At 43.6% G+C, this 12,980-nt stretch overlaps 1 protein-coding gene across 1 annotated transcript in view; it reads right to left on the bottom strand.

The window, feature by feature from the left end:
• Window positions 1–342: 342 nt before the first annotated feature.
• The window catches only part of dnah9 (dynein, axonemal, heavy chain 9), a 396,633-nt gene continuing 383,995 nt past the window's right edge, over window positions 343–12,980 (bottom strand). The window contains exons 76-78 of the mRNA XM_034193818.1: window positions 10,441–10,694; window positions 10,227–10,362; window positions 343–623 (exon numbers count right to left, since the gene is read on the bottom strand). Of these exons, the coding sequence (XP_034049709.1) occupies window positions 396–623; window positions 10,227–10,362; window positions 10,441–10,694 (618 nt within the window). The 3' untranslated portion in view covers window positions 343–395. The remainder of the gene's footprint in view (window positions 624–10,226; window positions 10,363–10,440; window positions 10,695–12,980) is intronic.

Raw genomic sequence — 12,980 nt, 5'->3', positions numbered from 1 at the left:
TGTAAAATTGTTCACTAAACTGCTTTAAAAAACCAGGTTCTGCTCAGACGTTCGAAAATAAATTAGCCCTGCCCACTGCCTTGATGATAGGCCTGTTCAAATCTGAATGGGGCTGTTTGGAGTGATGACTTGGTGAAGTTGGTTACACAGTAAAACAGACTATATAAGTTCTAAGGATTTATTCTATTTTATTTTTTTTTTAAATGCACTACAGTGTCAAAACCTGAACAAAACATGAAGACAAAACGTGAAGAAAAACAGAGTGGAAAGAAAAAAAAGACTTTTTTGAACAAGGAACTCTTAAAAACTAAGAAATTTGTTGTCTAACAAAATTTTAAATATTTCAAACTTTCTCATTCAGAACAGGAACCTGAACCACACTCACAACGAAACATTTAAACATTCAGCAGCAGGGCCACCCCAGCCACGACCCACTTGGACGGGTTTTCTTTTGTGTTGAGGTCAAATGTCCAAACATATGTCGGTCCTCTCTGCTGGGTCTTGTAGACAGGACATGGGTAGATGTTTTTGTGCTCTTTTTTGTCCACAGGGATGGCCTTGATAAAAATAACTGGCATGGCCGGGGTGAGCTCCTTGAGCCGGGCGTCTACAATCATACCTCTCTGAAAAAGAAAGCAAGAGGGAGAGGAGAAGAAAAGGATGGGAGGGGACACAACACACCGGTCAAACACAGACAGAAGCCACTCGCTGAAGCGGGGGAGGTTCAAAATGAGTTTGAGGTGGAACCTTGCTCGTCTGGGTACTGTACTTGCCACTGTGCCTGCGTTTAGGGCCCCTTCACACATTAATGCAAATTTGGTCGAATTGCGCATAAAGTGCACATGAAGCAGGAATCGTATGCAAAACGTGTAAAATCGTACCAGCCTCTAATGCCTCATACACCTGTTGCTAAAACTATTTGTGCACACCAGTAGCTGAAAGACAGAGTGTGCGCTCTGAGAGCCCAACGAACCCTCTCGCGGCAGGTGTCGGACAAATTCTGGCTGACACACACGAACATCAAACACCGCTTGTTTGACACTTAGAAAAAGTGTGGCCGTTCACACTATTAACACGAAAACAGTCAGCAGACAATCACTGTCGAGCTGGATGTGAAATTTGTCTAAGTGCCCCACGACTGTGGAGTTGCCAAGATGTGGCGTGCCACAGAGTGTCAGCTCCCCCACAACACGTGTGTGTGTGGGGCTCAACTCCCCCCAACAGGCAAGGCATCTCTCATCTGATCACAGAGTGACACTGTGCGCTGAACGGACGGGGGCGTAGCAGCTGTTGACAACTCTGGTCCTGGACATCAGAGCTGCAGAACATGCACCCTGTTTTGACGGACACGTGTGTGTGTGTGTGCTTGCTGTCCTCACAATGAAGTACATAAAAACATATATCGCTTTTGTGACGGGCTGGAGAGAGCGCACATTGACAGGCTGTTCCAGCTGGACTGGACAGTCAGCTCATGTGGACACACAGCAGACGATCTGAACATCACGTCTGGCTGACAGGACAGTGAGCGGCGCGCTGCAGGACCATATGACAGGCCAACAGTATGACAAATACTCTGGCAATCCGAGTGTGTGGGTTCAAATGTCGTGAGTGGTTTTTTTTTTAATCAGGGTTATTTAACCGCGGGGTTCTCTACTGTGTCCCCCTTTAATGTATTATTTATATCAACCCAGTGATATTCACTAATTATACAGCTGGTTTTTATTTTACTTTCCTCCACACCAGCGGCGCAATGTGGTGCAGCTCGTCCCATGGAACACAGTGCGAGCAGCTGCTGTGTTCCTGCTCAAAAGACACCATCTCGTGCACAAACTGTCTGCCTGTATGTATGCCTGCCCGTCAGCGCAATGTTTTGTGGTTCGCTCATACGAGCTGTTTCGCCGTGAGTCGCCCTGAGTTGTACTTATTCACACTATGTGTGAAGGGGCCCTTAATAATGTACTTTTTGAAAAGAAGAAAAAGAGACGTTGAATTAAAATTGGCTGCCACTTGCAGTGTTCGACTCTCAGACACCGTAATGTTCTGTTACCCTTGAAAAGTGCTGAAAGTCAGTGGAGTCGAGCTGCCCTGCCTATAAACACTGGAACTGAGTGCGCCGTCTCACTAATTAATCCTTCTACACTTAGTGCCCGACAAACACAAATTTAAACACACAGGAAATGTAAATCCCAACGACTTTGGAAAGCTAAGAAGACAAAGCCTCAATTACATCTTCAACTGCTATAAAACTTAACCGAGGAGTTAAACACCAATGACTCTGTTTAAGTAAATATGAGTGTTGTAGAGCTCCTGATTAAAATTCATGATATAACGTCTGTAAATGATGCACAAATACTTACGATGTGAATTACTTAATTTCCTGTAATATATTGGGGGATTAAGAATGTATAAGTGTTGCACACAGCTAGAGTCAGATAACGGCAAATCCTTCTGCAGAGTTGGCAATCAAACCGTCTGTGACTAAATAAGTATGAAGTAAAGTTTCTGATGGGGCATCTTCCAGCATGCTGGCCACCCAGTTGGACATGCTTTCAAAACCGACGCATGCAGGAGGTGTTGAATGCCCAAAGCCCCTTGTACCACACTGGGGCACAATCTACCCACTGATCTCCAGTGTGGGATCACAGGTGAACAACATCTTAAATATACTTGAAATCCACCCCTTGGGTCAGTAATTCATATCACAGCTAGAGGGAGCACTCCACAATTTTTGGACAGATTTCCATGGCCTCAGATGTGGAGGTGCTGATTCCAAATGCAACAACTTCACAACTGCAAACTTTCCCAGCATGCACTGTATCTAAGCTGCAGTGATGAAAGGAGCAGAAAAGAGGAAAAAAACAAAACCTCAGAACCTTTTGTAGCCAAGCAGATGAGGATGGAGATGCCTTGCGTCAGGGTTTACAACATGCATGACCCCGTAAGTCAATACATAAGACCCAAAGACACGGACCTGTCAAGGAGGTTGACTCTTTAAAAATGTGAAATTCTACAGCCAAGCTTCAGATGAATTAAAAAAAAAACACATTCTAAATTACAGCAAAATTAAAAGATATACATATGTACAGTAGACTATATTTGTTTGTGAGCAATTATTTTGGATGTCACTGTTTTTTTGTGCTCATAACCATGGCCAATTAATTGAAACCCAAGATTCAGAAGCACATTCTGTCATATTTATAAATCACAAAATTCAATAAAGCAATATTTTATCTCATACCTCATTTCTATCATATCCATTCATCATATGAGATGTTTATCATATAGAGTATCTGGCCATCTTTGAAGTCTGAGACCTATCTGAATAAAAGGCAAGGTTCATTAATATAGATGAGAAAGTTTATCATAAATCTTTGACTTTCACTGCTGCATCCAGATGGAGCACTGCTTATTCTCTTATTCACACTCTTCTACTCCCAGCTAACGGCACAGAACTGGCCTCAGGGCTAAGAGCAGGACATGACGGGGAGAGCAGGCCCGCCTGTCCGCCTGTGTATTTGCCCAAGTCTCAAAGTTTAATGAGGAAAAAAAAAATGGACCAGTCTTCTTAAGGTTGATCTAAGTGTTCAAGTGCACACACTGCACATTCCTTAATTAAGAGGTCCACAGGGATGCTCCTTGAAAGTCGTTGGCATATACAGTTAGCTGTACGTATGTAGATAGAGCGAGCTCTGGGAAGCTGAGCTCTGAAAGCTAAACACACCCTGGGATGCAAAGCAGAAAACTAAAGCACAAAGGGAGCGTAGAATCCCATTTGGGGAAAATAGTGAAATTACTAAACCACAATTAGTTTAAAGATGGAATTTTGAGGTTGAACGTGGTTCACATTTGTGAGTCAGATCAGCCTCAGACAAGTGGGGAATACTGGGATTTTTCTGCATAAGCTGCTGGTAAATGGAGGCAAATATTTTTGTGTGTTTCACCGCCCGGCTGTCGAAAGCTGAAAATGTGTTGTCACCAAGTTTGCCTTCTGTCCAACAGTCCCCCCCCCCCCCCCCCTCACTTTACGCACATTTGCCATAAACAATGATTGAGAATCTGCTCTAAACGTTTTGGTTGTGTTTGGGCCTGTGATATTATCACAGTGTATCAATTATGGAAAAAGAAAGTCAAAGGTCAATGCTGCAGGAATTGTTATTTTAATAAAATTCTTGTGAGCATGATAACATTTGGTGCACATATCTGATTCTTACCAAACTTAGTACGCAGGCTAAATGTGCCGGATGTGGGGGGGGGGGGGGGGGGGGGGGCTGAGCTGGAAAGGATGTGCAGCAGGTTAGGGTGATAAAGGATGCAGGTGGAAATGTGCTGAGAAGTGAGACGAGTGCCTTGAGAAGGTGAAGGGAGAATTTTGAGGAGCTGATGAATGAAGAAAATGAGGGAGAGAAGGCTGGGTGATGTGGAGAGAGTAAATCAGAAAGTGCAGCCGATTATAAGGATGAAGTGAAGACAGCTATGAAGAGTATGAAGAGTGGAAAAGCAGTTGGTTCGGATGACTAACCATACCTTCACCAAAGAGGTGATGATCTATGAGAAAAACTCTGGTTTCATGTCGAGAAAGGACACTACAGATGCAATATTTGTGCTGACAGTACTTATGAAGAAGTATGAGAAGGACAGAAGGAGATACATCTTAGAGAGGCTTACTTCTATCCTTTATCAGCAGTACACACTTCAGTGAAGTTTAACAAAAACCTGTGGATTTGGGTCCACATTTTGCTGATTTCAAAGGGGCTCCAAAGTGACACCCTTGGTAACATATTTTAAGTTGTGTGATCAGATGCACATAGAGACTGTACTGAGTCCTCTGCTCTCCTCTGCTTTTGTCCTTTAAACCAGCTGCATTTTTCAGTTGTAGCTTCAAAATTGAATTTAAATGTCAGTTTTTTTGATGACAAGTGGCCTAACCCTAACGACTAAATGCTGTTGTATTTACCTGTCAAAGGTATTTACCTGCTTTACTTTTAGTTGATGCGTATTTTGGGGTCCCTTCACACATAACATGAAGTTGAGCGAAAGACGCAGAAACCGGAAGAAAATCTGCGAACCAAAAACAAAATGGAGAACCGCGAAACATTCCACCTGCTGTTGGGAGGGGCATACAGTCGGATAGGCGTGCATGATACTGCGGCGACAGTATCGTGCACGTTCGTGTTTGCTCGCACGAACACAGTGCAAGCACCTGGAAAGTCACACACACAGCAGCGAAGCAAAATATTTAAAAAAACACCACAATTTATAATCCTTAATACCTGTTATAAAGAGTGGATTAAGCCTCTGCCTAGGATAAATAAAAGAAAGTAATGAAATGATGTAGATTAATGTTCTCCCTTTTATGTTTCACATAAATTACCTGATGCGCTCCTCTCATGAAGACATCAGTCATGAATGCATCATCCCGCATGGCGTGTCCAGAGCGCAGTGATCCGCTGATGCCCACGTTACACATGTGATATGTGTTTTAACTCTTACAATGTGGGGAATTCCCACAGTGACATGCGCCTCATGGTGATTTTCTGCATGGCATGATATTCACTAGTGTTGCGGTGCGCTGATGTGGCGGTCAGCTGAAGCGCTATGTTTTAATTTATTTCCCCGTGCGGACAGCATGCCGACGTCCGCGCCTCACGGCAAAGATATGCCAGGACATTTTCTACAAGCCAGTACAGGTGTTCGCCAGCTGTGACTTGCGAGCACAGCTATCTGAACAGCTGCACGTCGCAGGGGGACACGCAGGCCTCTGTCTGCGGACGTCGTCAGCTCACAGAAAAAAGGCTCACTCTCTGTTGCTTTGTTCTGTGATTTTAATTTAATGTATGTATTATTATTTTTGTCCATTATCTGTCTGTGTCTGTAATGTAACACCTTGCGTGCACAGTGAGGTCCAGCTGTCAGTCAGTCGGTGGTCAGCTGACAGATGTTGTATGTCCAGAGCAAAGCGATCAGACATGAATGAGTTTACGCCTTCACCCTTATGTGCCCGCACACACATGTGCATTGCGTGTTCACCAGCTGAGGTGCAGTGCACAACTGTCAGCTGTCCCAGCAGCGCACTGTGTGTGTGTGTGTGAGGGGAGGGGTTCAGCCCAGTTACACCCAATGTGTGTTGCTTGGCAACACCATAATCGTGGGGCACTTAGGCACTTTTCACAGACAGCTCGAATGAGGTCGCCTGCTGTCTACTATCGTGCCAGGTGTGTGAATAGCCACGCCTTTTCTAAGTGCCCGGTGAGCAGTGTTAGATGTTCATGTTTGGCACCTGGAATTTGGCCAACACCTGCCGAGGGAGGGGTCGAATGGGCACGTGCACGCCATTCGCTGTCATTCGGCCACTTGTGTGCATGAATGGTTATAGCGACAGGTGTACGAGGCATTTGAGTCGGCTCCAAATTTTCACAAATGGCATGCAATTCCTCCTTCGTGTGCTAGTCGGCTTCAATCATGTTGGTTGGTTGGGGTGGTTGGCTCTCACTGCGGTATTGTATCACTTCCCGTTCCGGAGCACAGTGGTGTTTTGCCTCGGCCTCCTTTAGCGGTAATGGTACTTGTAATAAATGTAGCTTATTTGTAGCTTTGGAGGCCAGGCTGGGCGAATTGGAGACTCGGCTCTGCACTGTGGAAAATTCTACAGCTAGCCAGGCCCCTGTAGTCGGTGCGGACCAAGGTAGCTTAGCCGCCGTTAGTTTCCCTCTGGCAGATCCCAAGCAGCCGGGAAAGCAGGCCGACTGGGTGACTGTGAGGAGGAAGCGTAGTTCTAAACAGAAGCCCCGTGTACACCGCCAACCCGTTCACATTTCTAACCGTTTTTCCCCACTCGACGACACACCCGCCGAGGAACAAACTCTGGTTATTGGTGACTCTGTTTTGAGAAATGTGAAGTTAGCGACACCAGCAACCATAGTCAATTGTCTTCCGTGGGCCAGAGCAGGCGACATTGAAGGAAATCTGAAACTGCTGGCTAAGGCTAAGCGTAAATTTGGTAAGATTGTAATTCACGTCGGCAGTAATGACACCCGGTTACGCCAATCGGAGGTCACTAAAATTAACATTGAATCGGTGTGTAACTTTGCAAAAACAATGTCGGACTCTGTAGTTTTCTCTGGGCCCCTCCCCAATCAGACCGGGAGTGACATGTTTAGCCGCATGTTCTCCTTGTATTGCTGGCTGTCTGAGTGGTGTCCAAAAAATGAGGTGGGCTTCATAGATAATTGGCAAAGCTTCTGGGGAAAACCTGGTCTTGTTAGGAGAGACGGCATCCATCCCACTTTGGATGGAGCAGCTCTCATTTCTAGAAATCTGGCCAATTTTCTTAAATCCTCCAAACCGTGACTATCCAGGGTTGGGACCAGGAAGCAGAGTTGTAGTCTTACACACCTCTCTGCAGCTTCTCTCCCCCTGCCATCCCTTCATTACCCCATCCCCGTAGAGACGGTGCCTGCTCCCAGACCACCAATAACCAGCAAAAATCTATTTAAGCATAAAAATTCAAAAAGAAAAAATAATATAGCACCTTCAACTGCACCACAGACTAAAACAGTTAAATGTGGTCTATTAAACATTAGATCTCTCTCTTCTAAGTCCCTGTTAGTAAATGATATAATAATTGATCAACATATTGATTTATTCTGCCTTACAGAAACCTGGTTACAGCAGGATGAATATGTTAGTTTAAATGAGTCAACACCCCCGAGTCACACTAACTGCCAGAATGCTCGTAGCACGGGCCGAGGCGGAGGATTAGCAGCAATCTTCCATTCCAGCTTATTAATTAATCAAAAACCCAGACAGAGCTTTAATTCATTTGAAAGCTTGACTCTTAGTCTTGTCCATCCAAATTGGAAGTCCCAAAAACCAGTTTTATTTGTTATTATCTATCGTCCACCTGGTCGTTACTGTGAGTTTCTCTGTGAATTTTCAGACCTTTTGTCTGACTTAGTGCTTAGCTCAGATAAGATAATTATAGTGGGCGATTTTAACATCCACACAGATGCTGAGAATGACAGCCTCAACACTGCACTTAATCTATTATTAGACTCAATTGGCTTTGCTCAAAATGTAAATGGGTCCACCCACCACTTTAATCATATCTTAGATCTTGTTCTGACTTATGGTATGAAAACTGAAGATTTAACAGTATTCCCTGAAAACTCCCTTCTGTCTGATCATTTCTTAATATTTACATTTACTCTGATGGACTACCCAGCAGTGGGGAATACGTTTCATTACACTAGAAGTCTTTCAGAAAGCACTGTAACTAGGTTTAAGGATATGATTCCTTCTTTATGTTCTCTAATGCCATATACCAACACAGTGCAGAGTAGCTACCTAAACTCTGTAAGTGAGATAGAGTATCTCGTCAATAGTTTTACATCCTCATTGAAGACAACTTTGGATGCTGTAGCTCCTCTGAAAAAGAGAGCTTTAAATCAGAAGTGCCTGACTCTGTGGTATAACTCACAAACTCGCAGCTTAAAGCAGATAACCCGTAAGTTGGGGAGGAAATGGCATCTTACTAATTTAGAAGATCTTCACTTAGCCTGGAAAAAGAGTCTGTTGCTCTATAAAAAAGCCCTCCGTAAAGCTAGGACATCTTACTACTCATCACTAATTGAAGAAAATAAGAACAACCCCAGGTTTCTTTTCAGCACTGTAGCCAGGCTGACAAAGAGTCAGAGCTCTATTGAGCCGAGTATTCCTTTAACTTTAACTAGTAATGACTTCATGACTTTCTTTGCTAATAAAATTTTAACTATTAGAGAACAAATTACTCATAACCATCCCAAAGACGTATCGTTATCTTTGGCTGCTTTCAGTGATGCCGGTATTTGGTTAGACTCTTTCACTCCGATTGTTCTGTCTGAGTTATTTTCATTACTTACTTCATCCAAACCATCAAGATGTCTATTAGACCCCATTCCTACCAGGCTGCTCAAGGAAGCCCTACCATTATTTAATGCTTCGATCTTAAATATCTATCTTTATTAGTTGGCTATGTACCACAGGCTTTTAAGGTGGCAGTAATTAAACCATTACTTAAAAATCCATCACTTGACCCAGCTATCTTAGCTAATTATAGGCCAATCTCCAACCTTCCTTTTCTCTCAAAAATTCTTGAAAGGGTAGTTGTAAAACAGCTAACTGATCATCTGCAGAAGAATGGTCTATTTGAAGAGTTTCAGTCAGGTTTTAGAATTCATCATAGTACAGAAACAGCATTAGTGAAGGTTACAAATGATCTTCTTATGGCCTCAGACAGTGGACTCATCTCTGTACTTTTTCTGTTAGACCTCAGTGCTGCTTTTGATACTGTTGACCATAAAATTTTATTACAGAGATTAGAGCATGCCATAGGTATTAAAGGCACTGCGCTGTGGTGGTTTGAATCATATTTATCTAATAGATTACAATTTGTTCATGTAAATGGGGAATCTTCTTCACAGACTAAGGTTAATTATGGAGTTCCACAAGGATCTGTGCTAGGACCAATTTTATTCACTTTATACATGCTTCCCTTAGGCAGTATTATTAGACGGCATTGCTTAAATTTTCATTGTTGCACAGATGATACCCAGCTTTATCTATCCATGAAGCCAGAGGCTCCTCTCCTGTGGAACCAGCTCCCAATTCAGATCAGGGAGACAGACACCCTCTCTACTTTTAAGATTAGGCTTAAAACTTTCCTTTTTGCTAAAGCTTATAGTTAGGGCTGGATCAGGTGACCCTGACTATAGACTTAGACTGCTGGGAGGTTCCCATAATGCACTGAGTGTTTCTTTCTCTTTTTGCTCTGTATGCACCACTCTGCATTTAATCATTAGTGATTGATCTCTGCTCCCCTCCACAGCATGTCTTTTTCCTGGTTCTCTCCCTCAGCCCCAACCAGTCCTAGCAGAAGACTGCCCCTCCCTGAGCCTGGTTCTGCTGGAGGTTTCTTCCTGTTAAAAGGGAGTTTTTCCTTCCCACTGTCGCCAAGTGCTTGCTCGGTCGTTTTGACCGTTGGGGTTTTTACGTAATTATTGTATGGCCTTGCCTTACAATATAAAGCGCCTTGGGGCAACTGTTTGTTGTGATTTGGCGCTATATAAATAAAATTGATTGATTGATTGATTGATGTTATGTGTGAAGGGGCCCTTAGGGTTAATATAGGATTGGAGGACCAGTCTGACTACTTCATACAGTATTTAAAAAGACAAATTCTTCTGATTTACCTGCGTGTCCCAGCGTGCACCCTCCATGTAGAGGCCATGAACATAGGCCCCCTCGCGAGGTGGAGAACTAAAGTCTTCTAGATTTTTTTTGGTAACGTTGCACTGCAGACACATCCTGTCCAGAGGCCACTCGTTCCTGTCGTTGACACACAGTAACAGCTTCTGGATCCACCAGATATTAAACATTAAACCACGCAAACTTGCTCCTCTGTACCTTCGTGCCGTTGTCTGCATGATGGCTGTCAGGAAGGACTGAGGGTTGATGAAGCCAGTCAGCCACACCACAGAGGGCAAGACGAAGTCTGTCGTCCACACATCCAGCTGCTTGATCCGGGCCAGAAGGTCTGTAAACCATACAGACAGACTGGACATGGACGGGTAAGCCAGCTTACTCCACGTTTCTGGTACCAGGTCCAGGAAAATGGAGTTCTGGAGGTTCTCCATGTCACTGGTCATAGTTAATTCTCCCTGGATGGTGAGACCAACAGTTAAAAGTCACATCACTTCATTTACTTTACATTTTCTAGCAACATGAGGATATTAATTAAATCTGTTATCTAATTTATCTTTCATCCTCCTTGTGATCAGGCGGGCTCTCAGCCGGCCATCGTTTCCCCTTTTGTTTTCCATACTGATGAGCTCCTTATTGATTTGTGAATGTTAACAGGATTAACAGCAACACTTGTGTTGTTTTGCTCTGTCTCAGCAGCTACGCACTGGAAGGGACATCTCTCAGCCTCGCAAGGTGTCCAAAAGAAAGCCACCAATTCTCACATAAACATGAAGCCACCAGATAATGTACCAAGAGAGGAGGTGGAGAGTAACGAGGACAGCGCACCAGAAAATGGTGCAACATGCAAACACGGCGTCCTTCAAACACTGATCCTGTAGCTGATGTACGGCTGACACACACAGATGTGACACTCACTAAAAACAAATTCTAATCCACCAATTCAGCTGCAGCGTACTTGTTACAACACGGCCCTGAAACAGAATCATCTCACCAAGGCTAACATTCTGATAGTTCCTATTTATTCCACTATAAAGGCAAAATATGATTCCATTTGCTGGTACAGTAGACGACGAGCCTTTGAAATCACTGAGCCGCTTTATTGAGGCTTGTAGTGTCAGTAGATCGAAGCCTCATAACGTCTGACAGTTTTACACAGTTTCCCCCCCCCTCACTCTTTTTTCCCCAGTAGTTGTTAACACGCGACTCAGTCAGGCTTGACACAAAACGCACAGACGTCTCACTTCTTTCTGCCTCTCTGTAAGATCTCTGAGTCATTCTTAAGACTGGGCGTCTGACAAACAGAAATGCTTCGTTATTATTCCTGAATATAAATGCAGCAGCCGGTCGTTTCCACTTTGGTGTGAATCACAGGTATTCAGCATAACTCAAGTTTATCTGCTGCTAAATGAGGGTCGGTTCACTCGAAGGTCATTTATTTTATAGTTCAGGCCGGTAGCCAATGGTTTGGACCTTTTCCCTGCTGGAATAGTGGTTCTCAAAATGTGTGGATGCCCGATGCTGATCTAGCCTGTTATTTATTTCTGCACTGCAGCATGTCGGCACCGCCTTGATAGTTCACCACTGGGGGCACAGACTAGTTACACAGACTAGTCACACAGACTAGTCACATGGACTAGTCAAATGGACTAGTCACATGGACTAGCAGAGAGTGATGTGTAGAAGAATCCCAGAAGAAGCACCCAGGTGTTTTCAGCTTGTTAGCACTTTACCACTTTATCTCTCCTGGAGACATGTTGTGGACTGGAAACTATGAAAGTGAATATAGGTGTGAGTTAGAGAGCACCTGAATTTGGCACTGACCACAGGGATAAGCTCCAGCTACCCCCCCCATGACCCATAACAGGACAAAGAAGGTCCGGAAAATGAATGAATGATTCAGCTATAAAACTGCCATTACAAGTCTCAAAATTATTGAAAATACTTGTAGTCCAGCATTAAACTGTCTGCTCAAATTCTTCTACATGTTGACATAAACGTCGCGGTTCAAGTTCATCGTGCAGCAGAAACAATGTTCTATTGTAACTGGTGGAGGAGAATGTCAATGCACAATTTAAAAAAAAAAGCCTCTGCGTTAATCAATTACCCATAAATCTCTTCTTTGCATCAGCCAAAAGTGACACAGACATGCAGCAACACAGAAGTAAAAAAAAAAAAAAAAAAAAAAAAACTCCTTTAGTTCCAGGAAGTTCCCACAAAATAAGAAGTAATCTGTTCAAACATCACTTAATACCAATAAGAGCTAAAAGCAAGCTTTCTTCCATCCTGATACTTCTGACAGCCTTGAAAACATGTAATACCGAAGAATGTCCTTGAAAACAGCTGTCTATTCTGATTATGTAGAGCTGATTGTTTGCAGTTACAATAAAACAATGAACATAATAAACATTTTCATTTCATTGCAACTAGTGCTTTGGCAAAAGGTCAGTATAAAGTCTGTAGTTGTCCACGTACTTTACTTTCTGTCATTCTTTAGAGGAGATATTAGCTACTGTTGTCACGACTCTGGATGTGCTTTGTCTAACGTCTGTAAACTCGCTGTGCTCCTCTAAATTTGCCCAGCCCCGCCTCCTGTGCTTGCCCCCCCCCCCACCAGCAACCTGCCATGACTGGAGCTCCAGCATCGTGTTTGTGTTTCTTCTGCAGTCGAGTTAAATCAAGTCATGTTCAACGAGTCAAGTATCTAAGCCAAGTGGTGTTTGATGATGTCCTGTTCCAAGTCA

Source organism: Thalassophryne amazonica, chromosome 18 (assembly GCF_902500255.1).
Source record: "Thalassophryne amazonica chromosome 18, fThaAma1.1, whole genome shotgun sequence".
Classification (NCBI taxonomy): domain Eukaryota; kingdom Metazoa; phylum Chordata; class Actinopteri; order Batrachoidiformes; family Batrachoididae; genus Thalassophryne; species Thalassophryne amazonica.
Note: the sequence above shows the minus strand (reverse complement) of the source record. Positions and strands in the feature narration are given on the sequence as shown.